At 37.0% G+C, this 21,638-nt stretch overlaps 1 protein-coding gene across 1 annotated transcript in view; it reads right to left on the reverse strand.

Annotated features, from left to right (window-relative positions):
* The window catches only part of LOC134650237 (uncharacterized), a 47,942-nt gene that overhangs the window by 13,575 nt on the left and 12,729 nt on the right, over window positions 1-21,638 (reverse strand). Inside the window, exons 2-3 of the mRNA XM_063505184.1 lie at window positions 16,356-16,564; window positions 7,632-7,767 (exon numbers count right to left, since the gene is read on the reverse strand). Coding sequence (XP_063361254.1) covers window positions 7,632-7,767; window positions 16,356-16,564 — 345 coding nt within the window. The remainder of the gene's footprint in view (window positions 1-7,631; window positions 7,768-16,355; window positions 16,565-21,638) is intronic.

Below are 21,638 nucleotides of genomic sequence, written 5' to 3' on the forward strand. Positions count from 1 at the left end.
CACCTACGCGTATTGTCATAGGGATTAACTAAGAACACCTCTTTGAGCTATATACTTACGTCATTTTTAGGGTTCCGTAACCAAAGGGTAAAAACGGGACCCTATTACTAAGACTCCGCTGTCCGTCCGTCCGTCCGTCCGTCCGTCAGTCCGTCCGTCTGTCACCAGGCTGTATCTCACGAACCGTGATAGCTAGTCAGTTGAAATTTTCACAGATGATGTATTTCTGTTGCCGCTATAACAACAAATACTAAAAACAGAATAAAATAAAGATTTAAGTGGGGCTCCCATACAACAAACGTGATTTTTGACCGAAGTTAAGCAACGTCGGGCGGGGTCAGTACTTGGATGGGTGACCGTTTTTTTGCTTGTTTTGCTCTATTTTTTGTTGATGGTGCGGAACCCTCCGTGCGCGAGTCCGACTCGCACTTGGCCGGTTTTTTAAATCTTTATTGAAGCATTTCTATAATAGTGTGTAATTATGTTGCTTACTATAAATGACAGATTTAAGTTTTGTATTTTGTGATCGATAAATTTTATAAAACGAATATTTTCCCAAATATCATTCAGTCATTTTATGGAAAACAATTTACAGTTACTGTATTAGTATTATTAAAAAATGGTTTATTACTGGATGTCAACCAACGAAAAACAGACCCTTGCTTTAAATATAAAGAGAAAAAAGGATTTCACGTAAAATAGGTTTAGGCTTCACATGTCTTTTCTGTGCCTTAAAATTACGAACATTGATGGTATGAATGCCCACAAATTGGATACTTCCAAAAATATCATCGGAACCCGTATTAGGGCTGTAGGCATAGGTAAAAATCAGAATTAGGTTCCAGGCCGCGTAATAGCCAACATGCCAATCGTTTACGCTCCGTATAGCGATCGAAACGCAACTGTCACTGTCGCACTAATATGGAAGAGTGATAGAGATAGAGAGACACAAGTCGAAGCGATAGCGATTGTCACCTTGGCTAGGACGGCTGTATACTTAACAGCCGAATAGGTGTCTTTTTTTTGTCAGTATATGATCCAAATAGCTTTCTCGGATTAAGACGCTAACGATACGACAGCCTAGCGACGCAGAAAGCGGTCACTTTGACCGCTGTTAGTTCAAATTCAAAGTACAAGCGCTTCGCTGCTTTGGAAGAAACTTTGCACCGTTTATCCGGGTTGTTTATGACAGCAGTCGTAAACCCGAGTCAGAAGCCTTCGAGCCGATTAAAAGCTAACAGCAAGTTGCTTAACACATATGACAAAGTTACAATGAAGTCTAGTTTCCTCTGTGCTTCTAGGTCAGTTGGCAGTTACTTTCGTATAAAAACTACAACCTACTACAACCGTTTTAAAGATAAGGTAATAAATCCTGGGTTTGTAAGGAAGCAACTGAAAAAGCGTTAAGATAAGGAGTTTATCGCATTACATACCTATTATTATAAGATTATCTACCATGGCTTATATATAATATTCAGTAGATATTGTTCTGACGTGTTTGCTCGTGAGTAAATTTTAAATAAAGCCTACCAGAATTCACAAAGAAGATTTAGCCACGAAGTCCATAAAGAGCGGTAGGTTTTGCCTTCCCAACGATACTGCTGATCTGGACTGTTATTCCTATAGTTTACCGAGAAAAAGCACGCACATTCGCCGGCGGTGAAACCATGTTGTTGTGACCTTAGAAAAATAACAACCATTTAGATATTAGGGTCACGGTTATTCTGGTTCCTACGAGATTCTCCAAAGGCGATGAGAATACAGGGTCTGCTCGTGATTGAATCCGCCCAAACTAAATTTACCTTCGGCGCCGCTGAAACTTTGCTTTTATTACTGTGTTGCAGCCAAGTAAGACAATATGCATGAGGTTAGATTAGAGTGTTGTTTTTCTGGATATGTATTCGATGTATCTCCAAACTAACCTAAAATAAATCGGCTAGTCGCGTATCGGATCAGGAAATATTAACGGTTCCGTATACAATTAGATAAATCCAACTTACCTACCTGTTGCGTGTTGTGCCATGACAAAGTTTTTGTAGAAGGCACTAACGCCCTACAGATACTTACTCATAACCAATAATGTTTCCAATATTTTATACGCGACAACGGAAAGGGATTAGGCATGTGTTGCGTCTGTAGCAGGGATGTTGCGGATGCAGATTTTTTGACATCCGCGGATGCGGATGCGGATATTTAAAGGCTCACATCCGCGGATGCGGATGCGGATGCGGATGTCAAGATTAGGTACTTAGAAAACGTCAAATATTACATTTTTAGTATTTTTTTATTAAAAAAAAAACGTATCGTTTAGTATTTGAGCAAGAATATAGGTGCGTCATATTTAATAAACAGTAACTTGGCCGACTTTTCTGGATCTAGACGATTTCGTTATAGGTAATGACGAAATTACCTAGCACTTACGCCGCCGCTATGACGTTCCTGGGCCGACTTGTTCGACATCCGCATCCGCATAAACTCCGCATCGATTTCATGCGGATGCGGATGCGGATGCGGATGTTGAAAATAATGCGGAAGTTCCGCGGTTGCGGATGCGGATGCGGATGTTCGCAACATGGTCGGTCTGTAGCGTGAAAATAACAAAACATTTTTTTTTGTATCATTTAATTTCCCTTAGGTTTTTTCTAAACAATTTACAAGAATACCATACAAAATGACATTAGTGTATCTGTTTAATGGCGTATTTACATACAAAATGTATGTAAAAAGGTGTCACAAAATTTAGGTGAAAATGGTGAAATAGTAGATATAATTTTAAATCAGTAAAACTTGTGATTCTGAGTAAGTACAAATTCAATTTCTAAAAGATAACCTAAGTGAATTATCTTAAATATCATCCATCATCCTTACCTTACCACCTGCGAAAATACTAATACTTCAACAATCGAGATTAATATAGAGCAAGAAAAAGAAATCTTCTGGTACAGAAAAAACTTTTATGTTATGTTTTGCGGTTAAAATACAAAACCTTCAAATCAGCTATTCAATAACAGTTTCGGCCTTTATTAGATATTGGCGCACCTATTTTCGTTCCAATTATATAAAGGTCGGCCGTTTTGTCCCTAATAATAATTTCAGCGCTGCCGCCTACCAAGGAGTTACATATAATGTTATATGAAACAAGTTTTACCATCATAACCAACAAACGGATGCCATTTGTCGTACCGAAGTTGTGACTTTTTGGCTGCAGGCCAACAGTACCTAAAAGAACAGTAGCATTAACATTGTGGGCTACCTGCAAAAAGCGGCAGGATAACGAATCGCCGCGCCGCCGCTGCGCTAAAGCTGGAATCATTCCAATCCTGTGCCGTGCGTAGTAAATCACAAGAACTATTATAAGAGCGATCTCCGGTCAACCATAGTTCTTACACAACCGGAGGTCCAATTATCTTGGTCCGTTTTAAGAATTGGCGTGACCGCGTACACGCAGCGAATGGGAATAGATACACGACCAGCATCTCGTTATTCTCGCCAGTTGCTCGCTAGACGAGCGAAACGACAATGTAACTGTCATTTGTCGATACGAAAATCCCGCTACAGTTTTTATCGCGCCAAGCCAAATGAAGAGAATAATGTGCTTTAGCAGCAGCCGCCGAAAACACATGCGTAAGTGTACTCATGTACCTATATTTTTTTTAATATATATATTTATAATAAGCATGAAGAAAAACTACAACAGAGGAGGAAGGATGGTTCGTTTGCTAAAACTTAGGCAAATGACGATGAGAACTAACCTAAAACTCGTTCTACTACGCAGGGTCCAAAGATCTCGATCACCCTCACAGCGTTGCCCCGCTGTATGGTGATTTACTTATTTCCCGTAACAAGTAAATAGGTATACGACCACTGACCAGGTTGTCAGATATGAGAGAGTATTTATAAGGGATACCTGAACATGATTGAGAAATTGGTAGGCATTTGATATTGCAAAGGCAGCGTGGGGTTAGGTACAGCGGATGTAAGCAAACGTGCTCGAAATAAGGCTCCCAGCATTATTCATAGTATTTAAACCGACTTGCCTCTCAGGATCTGTTATTTCTGCTCGACCCACTATTGGCGATCGTGACCGTACATAATTAATTATACTACATATATTTAACATCAAGGGATCAATAGTTGTACCACGATTAAATAACGGGAATGGGTTAGCAGGTTTTACGACAGATGGTTTGGTTGGGCTTTATTTATTTGTCGTGTGTACTGTGTAATAAATCCTGAACGGAATACTAAACGTGGAATAAAACTGTATACGTAACATGATTCATGAATCAATCTACCCGATTGTAATCGAATTGTTTCAGATGAGACTAAAATGTAATCTACTAAGCGTACCTACCTAACGTGTATTTTTCAGGGGTAGACAAAATGGCAATATGGAACCCTAAGGTATAGTTTCGTCATGTCCGTCTGTCTGCCCTTCCGTCCGTCCGTCCGTATTACCTACTACAATAGAGTAATAACATCGGGTAAATTGCCTACATCGTTGAGCTTGGACGTGCTCATTGGTCCCAATTATGCGTCTATCCCGATCCGAAATCCAGAGTAACCAGTGCAACTAAACCTTGTGGATCTTAGATTTCCCTAAATCGAATGAACCTACAGACATAGGTGTGCAGCTTTTCATAGTCCAGGATGATCTTGCTTGAGACTAAGGCAACCAATTATGCATCATTTTTAAATCATTGTTCAACATTTTAAGGCTCCGTTAACGATTTTAGGGCCAAAATGTAAAATTGATAGATTTAGTCGTTGAAATTGTACTCCTTTTGTTACGTAATATCTAAATAACAAGTATTGGTTTCTATTAACACGTCTTCTCATCTTGCCTTTTAATAATCAGGTCTCAAGCGTGCGTCATCGGAAATATATGACGAGAAGGGGCAGTTTTTAAAAATTCATCAAAAAATTATAGTCATAAATTATAAAAAATGATGTATAAGAACAGTTTCAGGAAATGTTGTAGATTGTTTAAGTATCAAAATTACGTTGAAATTAAGTCGATTTTCACGAAAAATGTTCACTTGTTTTGAAGTAATTTCTGGTGAAAATTGATTTCGTCTAACTTTCATTTACTCTTGTTCAATATCATATAACAAAAATGTAGTCTATGAAAGTTGTAGTACAGGATATGTGTAATACAAAATTACCATTTTTAGCAGTCCAAACTTTACGAAATTTCAAATAAGATCGACTAAATCAGTGCTTTACGCGCGTTTACCTAAACGTCCATCAGAAAAAAAATCATTACTAATTTAGTGAGTCAGTTTTCAAAAAAATTATCTGTACAAATGCAAGATAAGAAGACGTGCTAATAGATATCAGTACTTGTTGTTTCTATTACGTAACAAAAGGTGGACAATTTCATCGACTCAATCTATTCAATTTTACATTTTTGCGACTAAAATCGATACCGGCCTCTTAATCTATTGTAGGAAAAAGCGTAAATAAATATTTGGGGACGATCTTACATACTGTAAGGCCTGAGTGGACGCTTGAAGCGGAGCGTTCGGCGGGGCGTGCAGCGTGGCTCCGCTTCGAGCGTCCACTCAGGCCTTACGCTTACACAGATCAACCTAGCCCTAAACTAATAAATAAATGCCCTTATTGGGATTCGAACCCTGGACCCCTAGGAAGACTAGGCTAGGAGGCCATTAAATATGTATATCTTCATGCCACCACTGGTCGGAATATGGCAATAGATGGTCTTAATCCTGACTAGAAAGCAGAGCTTAGTTATATACTGAACCAACAGTCCAAAAATGTTTTAGTTGTACTATTAAGCTGGCCTACACTTTTACTTTCCATGACCAAGTACACAGTAGGTACTCGTTTTATTGATGTCTTGGGTGTACCGTAGGTGAGTCTCGACTCTCGACCCTACGCATCCCTTTACAGCACTTTTGGCAACGTGGTCACTATACCCCTGACTTGAATTATTCATGCATAGTGCCTTAAATCTAAATGTAATGATCGTGATACAATATTTATAATGGGCCGCATACATTGCTTAGTATTAAGATTTCAGAAGCTTACTTTGCGTTAATCCTAATTATTTAATTAATATGATTAACATGTTTTAATATATATTAGTTTCACATGAGATGAAATCAGTATCGTACGCCTCATGGTTTATTGATCATTTTGATCAAGACTAATCACTGCTTAAGCTAGCTTAGTTACTCATTATATAAGGATTTGGTTCTGATTACAGAATTATTACAGTTTAGAGTTAAATATCTGGGAGACCGAGCTTTGCTCGGAAAACATATAAAAACTCAAAATTGCGCATTTTCCCAGAGATAAGATCTAGCTAGATCGATTTTTCGAAATCCGTTTCCGAGATCCCCGAAATATATATACATACTCGTATATAAATAAATATAATTATATACAAGAATTAGTTGTTTAAAGGTATAAGATGTTCATGTATTTCATTAGGATTTACTATTATCTTTTTATATAAATCCAAATGATGTCATTTCGTTATCGTGCATTACGCTCTTACTTGTCCGTACAAGTATTGGTGCGGGCGAGACGCACGATAGCTTATTAACTTACTTGAATGTGAAATAACCTGAATAGAGACAGTTTCACTAATAAAGGTTGTTTGTAGGACTGCAGAAGTTAAAATCAAGTTGTTAAAACTTCTGAGGGCAGACAATACGATAATCATATACTTCAACAAGCCCAGAATGTCATAAGTAAGGTTGTTTAATTGAATCTGGGAGTAACGGAAGGTGCAATACCTGTACCACAAATTAAGTACCTAGGTACGGTAGGCCGCCGCGGTGGGCGTACCAAAATGTCTGAACAATACTTACCCTTACATCACCAAGCCGCAATCCGTACTTAAAACAATTTATTGCGGTACTTGCGTAACTTTTTCTCAAAACAACTATAGCAGCATAACTTTAACGAGATAATAATATATCCGAATTAAATAACTTCAACATAATTATACCAAGAATCATCATTACTTAAATTTTTCTAGTGCTTAATTTTCTACATTTTCTTTACATTCCTTCTTCAAGATTCTTGAGTTATCTTTTAACATTTTATCCCCATTGTGTACCTAATAAACGAGTTCCCCTTTGATAATTGGATGTTAAAAATGTACGGTTTTCAGCCGCAGGTAAGCTGAAAGTTACATAAATGTTTCCGTAACGCTTCCCTTAAATCAAGTTGTTTAAAGGTCAAGATTAGTAAATTTTAAACAGTTGTACGCCGAGCAGCTCAGTGGCTCACGATATTTGCAAAATATATGCCTATTTATCTGTTTGTATCGTACCTACAGGGTACACAACATATATCTAATTGGTTTTCCTTCCTGCCTCGACAATTTAACTATTAGGGGTATCAAAATAAAAAGGGCTAATGTTACCGACAAATTCAAGCGATGTGGAGCGGATTTTGGTATGGAAGCAGAGCGGTACCGGCGTGGCCTACTGCAGCACCACACACCACACCCCGCGACCGGATGTCTGAGCGCCTACCGCGAACCACGTTCGACGTGTTGCCTCTCTGTCGCACTTGTAAATTCGTACGTAAGTGTGACAGGGAGGTAACATGTCGAACGTGGTTCGCGGTAGGCCCTCTGTCCACATCTCACTTACCGACAACTTCTAGCGGCGCGGAGCGGATCTCGGTGTGGAAGGTAGGCGCGTCCGCGGACACCTCGCAGCGGAACCGGCCTGCCATCGCCGGCGTGGCCTGCTGCAACACCACGCGCCGCGCCCCGGACCGGGATATCTGTCAACATAACACTTCCTTAATATCGTAGCTTTCGGCAATATAATTACTAGAAATGCTTTGAAAATAAAAGCAAGAGTTCTATTTAGAGGTTAGTGGATGGACCGCTACTAATGGAGTAGAGAAAAATAGGGACATGGAGATATAGGGATATGGAGAGGAAAATAGGGACTTATAGTTCCTATTTTCCTCTCTGGATAATGACATAATGGAAAACATTTTTACACAATTTGATGTAATAATAACCATAGCTTGTCCCTTCGTTTGAATTTTTTTAAAGCTTCTAACTGTTATCTAATAATACATAACAAAACAAAAACAAGTGCGAGTCGGACTCGCCCATGAAGGGTTCCGTATTTAGGCGATTTATGACGTATAAAAAAAAACTACTTACTAGATCTCGTTCAAACCAATTTTCGGTGGAAGTTTACATGGTAATGTACATCATATATTTTTTTTAGTTTTATCATTCTCTTATTTTAGAAGTTACAGGGGGGGGGGGACACACATTTTACCACTTTGGAAGTGTCTCTCGCGCAAACTATTCAGTTTAGAAAAAAATGATATTAGGAACCTCAATATCATTTTTGAAGACCTATCCATAGATACCCCACACGTATGGGTTTAATGAAAAAAAAATTTTGAGTTTCAGTTCGAAGTATGGGGAACCCGAAAATTTATTGTTTTTTTTTTTCTATTTTTGTGTAAAAATCTTAATGCGGTTCACAGAATACATCTACTTACCAAGTTTCAACAGTATAGTTCTTATAGTTTCGGAGAAAAGTGGCTGTGACATACGGACGGACAGACAGACGGACAGACGGACAGACGGACAGACGGACAGACGGACAGACAGACAGACAGACAGACATGACGAATCTATAAGGGTTCTGTTTTTTGCCATTTGGCTACGGAACCCTAAAAACAATAACAAAGAGGCCTTTGCAGTTAATATAATTGTGCAAAAAATAAATAATTTTGCTATCATTATTATATGTACCTATGTTCGAATTGGGCTCCTGATATTCTCAACTTTTTTCTGATGTAAGTTCCTGTCAGTACCACGTATCCCATGGACGCAAACAACTCCGAGGGTATCACATACGTATTTATTACCGAACTTTCAAGTAAATTGGTATTTTTTTATGTATACATTATACTGTAGTATCTTGGGAGAAACTGTGACACTGATATTGAAGATTAAGCCATTGAGTGTCACGTCGACCAAGTATTGATCTATTATATTGAAGATAGATGGATTTCCTATTTCACATTAAGTTTTCAGCTTGATACTAAATAAATGTTATCGAACGTCCCCTGGAGATCTATCGGGAGTGATAATCTTTTCCATCAAAAGTTGTCAATCCATCGTGCTAAATATAAAATGTTAATAGTAGATAAAAAGTATAAACTAAAATATCACATTATGAGGATCCAATGCTGCATAAACACTAAAATGAATATTATTGTTTTCAATCCTATTAACACAGCCAATTTACATTATCCGCATATCGAGAAACCCGCGGTACATCAATAATATGTATTAAAACACTAAAAATGATTTAAAAAATCTTCACTAGATGCCTACGGCATTACATAATTTCCAGTAAGACTCCACAGGCTTAATACATATTGCCTTAAAAATGGATTTGAAGCGGATAATGCCACCTACAACGGAATGACACGAAATGATTATCTTGGTAGTATCCTAGAGACAAATGGTCTAACGACCAAATGTTCGTCGAAGAGGGAAGCCTCAATTGGTATACGGATGGTTCCAAGAAAGGCAATGATGTAGGATGTGGGATCTATGGTGAGAGACCTAAGCTCAGAGTTAGCGTCAGCATGGGCACACAGGCCTCAATCTTCCAGGCAGAAGTCTTCGCCATCAACAAATGTGCGGAGATCAACCTGGATAGAAACCTGAGACACCAGCATATCTACATCAACTCAGACAGCCAGGCTGCTCTGCTGGCACTAGAATCTCTTGAGTCAAACTCAAAACTAGTCCAGAACTGTAAATCAAACCTAAATGCACTGGCTAACTCCAACAAAGTCATACTTAGATGGGTACCAGGGCATTCCGACATTAACGGAAACGAAGAAGCGGATGAACTTGCTAGGAAGGGCGCAGACACACCCCTGGTCGGCCCAGAACCGTTTTGTGGAATCACAAAACGGGACGCATATTCTCTGCTCAACAACATGGAAAAAGCGAGAGCAATCGATTGGTGGAAGTTCGTCAGAGGACAAGAACACTCGAAAGCTCTAATCAAAGGGTTCAACAGCAAAACTGCTAAGGAGCTTCTAGGGCTCAAAAGACACAAAACTTGCGCGGTGACTAGAATTTTGACTGGACACTGCAAGTTGAACAAACACATGTTCCGAATAGGGAAAAAACAAGATGCGACATGCAGGTTCTGTCAGGAGTCAGAGGAGACTGATATGCACATTCTCTGTTCCTGCGGACCACTAATGTCCAAAAGAAGTACCTACCTAGGGCGACACATACTGGAACCCTATGAGGTACAGAGCATTACGGCCCAAAGAATCTGGAGCTTCCTGGATTCAACGGGCATCAGTAGTGAACTTTAAAGGGCTGTCACAATAGATCATAGCTTGGTCGAAGCGACACTCAAAGGCCCACAAAACCCCAATAATAATAAAATATCTTGGTAGGTATGTTATTATTTGTTAGAATGAAATATTTCAAACCAGAAGGGTTCTGAAAACACGAAAAAAATAAACTTAATTCATGAAGCTCGGGGTGTAATTAATGGGTCTCTGTTCGCTCCACTTTTTGATTAATCATTCATTTGCTCTAACGTTTTTGTGCTTATGTTAGAGAATGACTAAAGTTGTAGGTAGATAGCAATTCGTAAAATACTAAGAATAGATTTTCAGATATCTAATAATATCTACACGTAGGTTATTAAATAGATTTGAGCGCTACGAGCGACCGCGCCGACGAACAGAGAACAAGCCCAGCGGGTCACTGGCAGTGAATGTGTTAATCAAACCGAATAAAATAGGCATTTCATTGTAATGATCGTTTCTGGGTACATTCAGTCACAAGTTAAGAAAGTAGCAACTAAAATGATGAGCACCGCCAATGCGGAATTAATAAGATAAATAGATAGGAAAAGAACGAGAAGAAATAAATTATGTTATATACAGCATGTGGCCTGTAACACGGGCGAATAATTAAAACGTAGATTCTACTCCTCAAACAATAAAACTTTTGTTTAACAACTTTTTGAAATTATGAAGTCTTAAGATTGTCCCTTTTTCAAACAAACTAAATAATATTTTCAATGTACTTTAAATTCCGTCTAATTGACATTGCCCGTCAGTCTTGTCACCGTACAGGCATAATCAATTTCGTAATACATTGCGTGTTCGAATAAATTTTAAAGTGTTTTAAAATCCAAACCACAAGTTATTTTTAAAAGTCGCTGAACAAACATTGCCTAGTTTGAGGAGTAGAATCTACGTTTTAATTTTTTGCCCGTGTTACAGGCCACACACTGTATATTCAGAAACGTGGTGGCTCTAACAAAATTAGCTATCGAAGCGGTGTTCGGTTTAATTGATGGACGCCTGGGAAGTTCTGAAGGACGCATGCTCAAATTTTACTCGAGACAACGATTTCTAAAATGTCTATTAATTGTTTTTTATTTTAGTTTTCTTAATACGTAAGGCTAATGCCGTGATGATTATCGTTTTGTACTCTCACTACTCTATCACTTCTTGATAATGCAATATGAACAAAAAAGGTGAGTAAGGACGAGATTTGTAAGTAAGGTGAGTAAGGCGCTGCTTTAAACAACGTTTTTTTATCATAGGTTATACATAAAATTGTCATTTGTCGTTCCATTTAGGTAGCAATAATAGGCACTTCAACCTACTTTGTGGAGGTGCGATACGAACTAAAAGCGCTTTAGTAATTAATATGAAAAATATAACACGTTAAAAAATGGGCCGCAAATAGGTACCTATTATTCCGAAACTAAGTCACATTGTTTCATCTCCTATCAAGGTAACCTCTCTTATCAAAATAAATAATAGCTGCAATAAGTTATATTAATGCTCTACAGTGAATTAAACGGAAATTATGTAGGACGGTTATTATCAGACATTATCAATGACATATGAAGGGCCATAAGGCACTACATTACAAAAGATCACGGAATACAGATCATGAATTCTAAAAACAATGTGCCCTGCGTTTATCGTTGCCGTTGTAAAAATCGTAACCCGCGCGTGACTCGAATATCACCACATTACTTAGGCACATCGTCATAATATAGAATAAAAAAGGGTACAACAGTTAACAGATTTCCTTGACTTACAGCCTTTTTGTAAAAGACGAATTATTTACACACAGGGTTCAATAGTAGGACGAAGATCGCTAATGCGCGCAAAAACGCGTTGCTGGCAGATGATGTACTGTTGTTTCGTCTGGCCTCGAGAGAGTTCAGGCCTTGCTAAGTACTTTGTAGCCCTATTTTATTTTTAATTGCTTGAATTACCAAAATATTACTATGAGGACCTCCTGACTGTTGTGATTTAGTTGTTTATTTACTTGATTGTATAATAGATGTGCTTCACACTTTACATGAATCTTACTACTCTACAATAACTGAAAGTCGGGATATCACAATCTTTGCATAAAATATTGTTTTATAATTTAGTGTACCTATTAAAAGTGCGATTTAACATTCAGTAAGTAAATTATATTTGCTCACTATTATACGAAATATGAATGATAAAAATGCCGGGAAAACGCGAGGAAGATGATACGAAATATGAATGATCAGTCAGATTTGTCAGTGCGCCGCCGTCGTATTCTAATAGGAATAATTCCGTTCTGCGACCTGTAACTCACTGATATTAATATCAACGGGTATTTTACGCTTCTGAATATGGTCCATACTTGTTATAATTTACTTATAACTTTCGGAAAATAAAAAGGAGCCAATATTTTTTTTATATAAAAAACATCTATGGTGTTTTTTAGATAGGTGGTGAAAAATGTTTAATTGATATTTTAACATTAACCAATGTCATGATGAATCAGGGCATATTTTGTGACAAACCAATAGAATAATACATATAAGTTTAACGCTTAGAAACAAGAGTTCAAAGCACAAAGGAATCCGAATAATTCGAGTAACCAGGTGTTCCGTAATAGGATTTGGAAACACAATTCTCAAATGACACCGCTTTTTCCATTCTGGCCTAAGGTTTAATAATCCAAGGATTAAAGCGATCTAAATTGAATAAACCGAACGCTCGTTGCCATGTCTCTTACCGCGGTTAAAAGGAATACAATTACGGTCTCAAGTCATCATTTCACGTATAAAGAAACGATTTCAAGAAATATCATATGTAGGTAGGTATCAAAGATCGTTATCATTTTCATGTGGTAATGAAGTGAAAATGTTTATACAAAGGGATGTCAGGTTACTTAAAGTTGAATTTAATACACAAAATATTTTAAATTCCTGAAATATTTAAAAATAAAGTCTTTTTTCACTAGAATAATAATTGCGACTTATGTTTGTGATAATTTTACTTTCTCATACGTAATATAGTTGACATTAACGTATACAGTTTCTAGTACCTATTTAAATGCCTTATTATTTAGTCATTCACTTCACCTTTGGTTGGAGTGTCTAATTTAGACGACGACGACCGACTGGTACCCGTCAAAACTTGCAGTCCGTGGCGTCCTTGCAGGCTTTGGGCTTAGGGAATTATCAAGTTAGTAAAATAGGGAAATTGAAAAGTTTTTTACTTTCTGTTTGTAATATCACGCATCACCAGCTCGTATGTACGAGCACAAAACTGTGATGGATTTAGGGCCCGATTCGGATTTTGTAATAGATATCTATTAGACATCGCCAAGATACGATAACGATATGTTTAAGATCTAACCTGTCAAATTTGACATTTCCGCGATTCTGGAGATACTTTTGAACGATTTCCACAAGATATTACATAGAGATCTAATTCACATCTAATAGATATCTAACACGATCTATCGTAAAAGTAACATTGGTTGCCCGAATTGCGCTGCAAAAGAGAACTAGTTGAAATCTAAACTATAACGTATCTAAAATGGATCTAGTACGTGTCGTCTCTTGTGAATATCTTGAAGTTCGAATACGGCAGTAAAGTTCTGGGGAGTTACATTATCGCACGGAATATAATTATGCATGAAATAAACTAAGAACAACATTAAGTTTTATCTCGTGATCTGAAATTACCCTTTATGCTATATGCACACTATTTACATGTAAAAAGGGTAGATACCGAGATAACAGCCGTTGATTCATGATAAAGCGATTACTTTATGGTAAAGAGGCAGGAAACGGCAGGGGCATGATAATGTGTGGTCACTAACAGGGATCCCGTGTAAATTGTGTTATACCTATACCCATTTATGCATATTCAGATGCCATCAGCAAAGGTAACACACAAACTTATTAGGTTAAACACAAAGTTACTACTAGTTTTATAATATGCACGTACACGTAACACGTATGATTAGCGTGTGACATGACAAATATGTGAATTGAATTAAGTGGACTCAAATTCTCTTGTGTGTACTAAATATCGTATGTATCTCTTAGCCGCCAGGCAGGTTCCTACACACTGCCAATAGTATGCAAGCAATAGTTACTTCGGAAACTGAGCACAGAACCCATGATATTTTTGAGTAACAATAACCTTTGAACACCTCTATAAAGTTATATTCTGCCTCCACCAGACCACCACGCATAATAGCAAAACTTATTCGATTGTTACCGTATTTTCGCGTAAAAAATGTTAAATGCCAACTGATTCTCCAACTTATTTTATGGTTGTTACGCGTAGTGGGGCAATATTTTTCACTGTTTTGCCGAATCTAACTATACAAATAAAGAATCATAACATAAACCTAAAAACCTATTTAGTTTTATTCTCTGTCTTCTACAATATTATTACATAGCTTATTTGTTAAAAAAGTGTTCCAGTTATTTTAATTTTCCTACAAGTAAGGCAATTTAAAAAACGTTCACCACATATTCAATACCGGAGACTGTCAGCAGTCTTTATTTCTTCCATGACGTAAAACGACATAAAACTGTGGTAAAATATGAGACATACTTCAAAGAGACTACGCCAATATTTATTTTCTCGCAAAATGCTGACGCACGATCCTTTTGAAGCAGTACCTTTTTGTGATAGTGTATGCAATACGTGACGAAACGCATTTTTCTCTCTTTTCTCAGGGGACGGAAGTAAAAAGGAAGCCTTATTCACAATAAAAAAACAACATCAATATTATACCAATTCAATGCGGATACTGCATCATTGTGTCACAATATGACTGCGCGGATACGCGCACGCATTCAATGTGTTTTCGATATAATTTTAGTACGAAAATATACATATGTGAATGAGGCCTAAGGTAGTCTCGCTTTTCAGAGAGAGCGATCTAGCAATGCAGGTGCTATTGTTTATTCAGCGCTCAAACGGCTTGATAGATCGTACGTGACGATATCAGGTTTATCTGTACCGTTGAATGGACCATTTAGCATTCAGTGTTCCAAAATTGAAACAAAGAGCAAGTTCACTGGAGGCAATGTATTAAGTTGCATACTGTCAAGTGAAGTGAATGATTGAATGATCGAATGATTGAGTGAATGCATGGTGCAGACTGAATAGTCTACAGTCTACACCATGCATTATTTCATTTATTTACTGCAATCCATGGTATTTACAGCCGCAACGGCCATTGGAAAACCAGTTTGAATTTGTAATTTACTGTGCTACGGTAAACAATGTAAACATTTTACTATTACGGCTATTGTGCGTAATGGTAAGGAGAAAGCACACTAGTTAATTTTAACACATTCGTAGCAGAAGTTGGTAAGCGGGAGCGGTGTTCAAAATTATCTGGACGCGACTTTATTGTGGCATGAATAAGAGCGTGTCAAGGTAATTTTGAACACCTCGCCCGTCGCCCGCTTAGCAACTTCTGCTGCTGACTGTACGAGGCGCTTAATAATTACTTATTGATTACTAAAACGTATTGGAAGAGAACAGTATTGTATATAGCTTTTTCCGGTGTAGGTACTATTTATACACTATTTGATTTGCTCGCGTATATAGTGTACGTATAATTTTAGTTCAGTCTTTCAATAATGATGAAATTTATTTAATGACCAACAGATAATTGAAGAATTCCTCAATAATGTTATATTATGTAAGTTATTAGTTAAGCCACTAATGAAAACGTCGTTGAAAAATCGATGGACTTCTTTAATATAATCGAGATAAGAAAAACCGTATGAGAAAAGTCCTTCTACGTAAGTATTTACTATTATTTTATTAATATTATTTATTATGTTTTAGGTATTTTTTAGTATTATCATTTAATTAAGTTTTTAATATGTTTAAGTACCTAATCGTATATAATAAGCGTCCGTCATGCCCCATAGTGTCTCTTTTCCCTAAATATGAGTGTTATATACTCTGAAAGTGTCATTAAAGTGAAGTGACATGAAAGTATTTTTTTTGCACTTTTTCATACTTACGTCAACCTCAATCCCTGGCAAAGGAAACACTCTCGTGTGTGGTAGCTCCTTAGGAATGTATCGGTAGAACTCTTCCCTCCCGCGATACCACTTCACGCTGTACAGTGCCTCCTCGTCTTCCAGTTGCCAGCTGCACTCCAAGGTCACGGTCTCACCCACCAGCACAGCCGTTGGCACATTTATCTCCAGGTTGTGGAGGCCTCGGACACCTGAGGACAACATTTTTATGGATATAAAACATACTTAGATTTTAATTTATCATTTATATTATATAAACCGCACCGCTCGCCATCGGCAGGGTGTTCATCCACACACCCTAGAACCTAAATGGTCGCGTACTGTGCGGTTTAAAAGGAATTTCCTCCCGCGGACGATGTGGTATAAAAAAAAATAAAAATAAAAAAAAGATGCAAAGGAAGGCTCAGACGTGCGTTTTTGTACCAAGCTAAAGAGAAAATCAATGTAAAACAGTGCAGAGAGAAGAACAGAATAGCGATTACTCCACAAGAGCTAGGCTCTACTTAAAGGTATAGACACCAAAGGTCGCTAATTTGAATCGCAATTCAACCTAAATCGATAGCCAGCCAGTTTATAACGTCTTTTTATTAAGTATTCTTGCAAATCTAAAGCTCTTAGATTCCAAACAATACAATACTTCTATTTAAGTTGCATGACTCCCAGGACTTTGTTTATCTTGCTTCCATATAATGAGTTCCATATAATTTACACTTGGCTGCCTCGAGATCGACCCAGCTGTTTGAATTTGGCATATGCAGATAAGAGTCTGAGTAAGCACAGTTTTTGTGCCAGAAAAATAAACCGTTCCCGAGGGGAAACGCGAGTTGTTGCGGTACGAGGCGGAGACTAACTTTAAGTAAATGTGCGAAAATACAGGCGTAACGTATTTTTTCTACGTGCCATGACTCAACTTTCATTTAAATTGTAAGTAGTTTGTATCTCGGTTTAGTTACGCAACTTTTCCAAGAGGAAAATTAATACTATGTTAAAAGATCTACAAAATGTTACCCTAGGGAAACAAACACCAGGAAAGTAAGGCGAAATCTCGGAATACCTCCAGGGCGGAATTATGGCCGTTTCATTTCATGTAAAAGATCTTAAACAAAGTTAACAGTGCTACTTCATTTTCCTTTACTCGCTTAATCTATATCAAATAACGTTTCTTATACAGTAAAAACCTTATGAGCTTTCCTTGGATTTTGGTGGTGGGAAGGGCTTTGTTAAATTCTAAGAAACAATGTTTGTTTGGGAAAACAAACGTTTTTAGTACCTAAATTAATGGAGGCATGGTAACACTCTCTTGTATTAAACATCAGTTCCTTTCCGGAAATCACTGAGGTATCTGACGTAACCGTAATCAGGATTGTTCTTTGAATAATCAAGAAGAATAATAGTAAATAGTTAAGCATAGTTTATAATGAAAGGAAGTCGTAAAGACGATTCTATCGAGTCTATACTCAATAAGGTTACATTGTTTTCTCACGACATTATTACGGTCATCTTCGTTCTCCAGGAAAGAGCACTGTCCATGCCTACATAATTATGTCAAATTGCCATGTGTATATTGCCTACGTCGTGGTACGATACACGTTTGAATAAGTAGGTAATTCGCAACTCGTGTCGATTTAAAACACTCCCTTCGGTCGTGTTTTAATTTATCAGCACTCGTTGGAAACTTCGAATTTTAAAAATCTGTTGTTGTATACTAAATACTAACATATTAACATGTTATGTTTTGTGTTTACACCACAGATTTAGAATGTAAGTACAAGATTGCCTGTCAAATATCAAAAGTGCGATCAAAATCGGAATGAGAGTGTCATTAATTCAATTAATTGGAAGTATTGAATTCAGAAATACTTAATATGTGATTGTGTAAATTATTTGCTTTTATAACAGTATACTCCTAGATTTATAACCACCCACCGTGCACCGTGTCTCCTAAATGCAGCTTCTCGTATTTTCCAGTCCAGTCCAGTCAGTTAACGAGTTTTTTAACGTGCATTTGACTGAGGTAATTAAAAACTTAGAGTACTATAAGTATTTGAGTTGAATCTTGGTGCGAATTCGACTCCTTATTAAATGTTAATAACTGCGGTGGCTGGAAAATTGAATTTGTTCGTTAAATATTAAATCAGTGGAACTAGGTCGACCGGCCGCCATTTTTAGGTTTCAGTTAGAGTTAGTTTGGACCGAAGTCGGCGATGGTATTTTCTGTTCGGGTGTTAAGTAATGTACTCAATACCGAATAGATAATCGGCCTATAAGTACCAGTGCAACCCTAGCAGACAGTGACACACTTAATCTCACCAAAACATTACGTATGGTATAACAACACACACTAATGAATTAAATACCTAACGTGGAAAAACACTAGGTACCTATGATATAGATTCTGATAACACTCCGCATTAAATCTCCTATATGATTAGAATCAGATCGAATCGACCACAAATATATGCTATGAGCTCTTAAAAGTACCTAAGAGTATATTTTTGGCAAGAAAAGTACCTAGGTATACTTTGGTTATCTACTTGGATTATCTCTCTACGGGTGTCATTCTGAATCCCTAACAACGTTTGTCCTAAAGTTACTTGCCCTAACTGGTTTGTCCTAATGGGCACATGCCCTAACGATCAATTGTCATAACGATTATTTTCCTTAATGTAAGGTTCTGGAAAATGGTTAGGTTTTAGAACTGGCTGCCACAAAAGTGGGTTAGGTTAGGGTTAGAACTGCGACCCTCGCGAAAAAGAAAATATGCTTAATAACATTAGGATAAGTAATCAATAATTAGGGAAACCAAAATTAGTAAACTCTCTACTACGATCACACCACATTGATATGCCAAAATAGTACTTGCAATGACAAGAGGTCTCTCTAAGGTCTTTTGAAACCACAGAAGTTGTTGCTTACTATTTGAATTCAAAGTAATCAACTACTCCAATCTGTTATCATCATTAATTCATTAGAGTAATTGCATCAATACACTTAGAACATTCTTCAATTTAGTTAAAGTTAGTTGTTATATGTAATTATGTAAATACCCTCTACACCATATACTGTAGCTTGTTTTGCGATAATCAAACGACGTAGCTACCTAGTCAGGAGATTAAAAAAAATACAGTACATATGGTGCTACTTTCCCGCACTAGTGCGGGAATGACCACTTTCTGTACTGTAAAACGTTGTACGATACACGTGCGATTAGGTATTTCGCAACTCGTGTCGATTTAAAATTTATTGCCACTCGTTGCGAATTTCCTACTTTCCGCACTTGTATCGTAAATAACTATTATTTATATCATATGAACTTTATAAACTTTTTCGACTTTTTGACTAGTCACTAGTCAAGCATTTATCGTATTTATCATACAGTAATATCACATATCACTACATAGTATAAAACAAAGTCGCTTTCCCTGTCTGTCTGTCTGTCTGTATGTTTAGATCTTTAAAAATACGCAACGGATTTAGATGCGTTTTTTTTTAATAGATAAAGTGATTCAAGAGGAAGGTTTATGTATAATTTATTAACCCGTGCGAAGCCGGGGCGGGTCGCTAGTATTTTAATCTTCGAATTGGCCTTTAGGGGGTTCCGATATAGCATTAGATACTTCAAGCTTGTCCAAAATGATCATTTTAACATGAATCTGAATCTTAGCTGAACAGGATTCTTACTGCCTTAATATTGGAAAATTTATTACAGAATCATTAAAATGACAAAACGCTCGAATAAATCTCTGAGGTTTCGAAACTAGGTTCAAAACTGCGTGTCGGCCCTCGCTTTGGATTTCGGAGACCTTGCTCCAAAAGCCAAGGCTCCAGCTCACATATGTACCTACCTACTGCGCGCCGGCGTAATCAAGTATGTACCTCCACACTACCATTATGTATACAAACAATATTAATACAATAATTAAGTCAATCACGAAAGCCGTTGTTAATCAATACCCAAACAACAATCTCGATTTGAAACAGCATCAGAATTAATAATTGGCATCGTTAATCACACGTCACTCACTCTGCCTTTCGAGGCGAAAGTACATTAATATTGTTTACATTATATCAACGACAAATAAAGATTAAAGACCGATAATTTCAATAAATAATTGCATGAGGAGGTAATTACAGTAATCAATGACTATTAAATAGTTAGTAAGAATGAAATTTCGCATGACAATGTGGTTCTAACCTTTTAAACTTTAAAAACTATTGTATAAGAGTGTTTCAATACATGGTGTTCCTTGTAGTATACAAGGGATTTGAGACCTGACGAAGCAAGCCGTCCTTGTTATTGATAATAAATGCAAGTATGTAAGGCGACTGTTGTCAGTCTTTACCTGTAATTCGTCTCTGGTTTATAAATATCAATCAAAATGCTTAAAGCAGAACAAGAGGTGACAAGGTGAAGGCGCGATATTGCGATTTCTACTCTGCCGGAGTTAATTTAATCATTTACGACTGAATTTTTTTTTGATCTACTTATAGACGAAACGTTTTTCAATTTCTCTTACAACTTGCACCTATTGCAATATAAAAGAAAATTACACAATGTGTTTTACTGCATATTTTAGCGAGCCTCTGTCAAAGGGAAGGGAAGGATTATAGAGTGAACTTATTTCTGAAATACCTACGCAATAATAACGTTTTATCATGTACAGGTTTATTCGTGTTGAATGGAATTGAACTTCTATCAAAATATTGACAGAAGAAGAAATTTACGCTAGGTCACTTTTACCATTGAACTTGGGATGAATTAATGGATTATCAGTATAAATCACTTATAAAGTATCTAAATAATGTACCTATTAAGCACCCTAGAGCGATGGTTGAATGAAGCTGGCCCATCCATCAATCAAATGGACACTTTGGCCGGGTATCAATGAGGCTGGGCCGGGGATGACTTTGGCTCACATTACCAGTGTACACTTTATTGAATAAAGTTAATACAAGTTTATTGATCATTTTGCAAACAAATATACATTTGTTTTATGATATTTTTATATTTCACATACTTCAAACATAATGTACTTAAGTAGTTATGTGAGAATAAGTACCTACACGCGTAGATTGTTACCTATCTCATGCAATACCAAAATATTTATGCCCGATGTTTTATTTGACCGAACGCGTTTTTTTTCTTAAATTTACGTTTTTTCACAAATTATCTAACCTGACTTAAGAAATTAGTGGGTTCAGGATAAAAATACAGATGCCGTTTTCAAAAGTTTAGAATTTTAATCGGGTTTGGAAAAAAAGCGT

Source organism: Cydia amplana, chromosome 8 (genome assembly GCF_948474715.1).
Source record: "Cydia amplana chromosome 8, ilCydAmpl1.1, whole genome shotgun sequence".
Lineage (NCBI taxonomy): Eukaryota > Metazoa > Arthropoda > Insecta > Lepidoptera > Tortricidae > Cydia > Cydia amplana.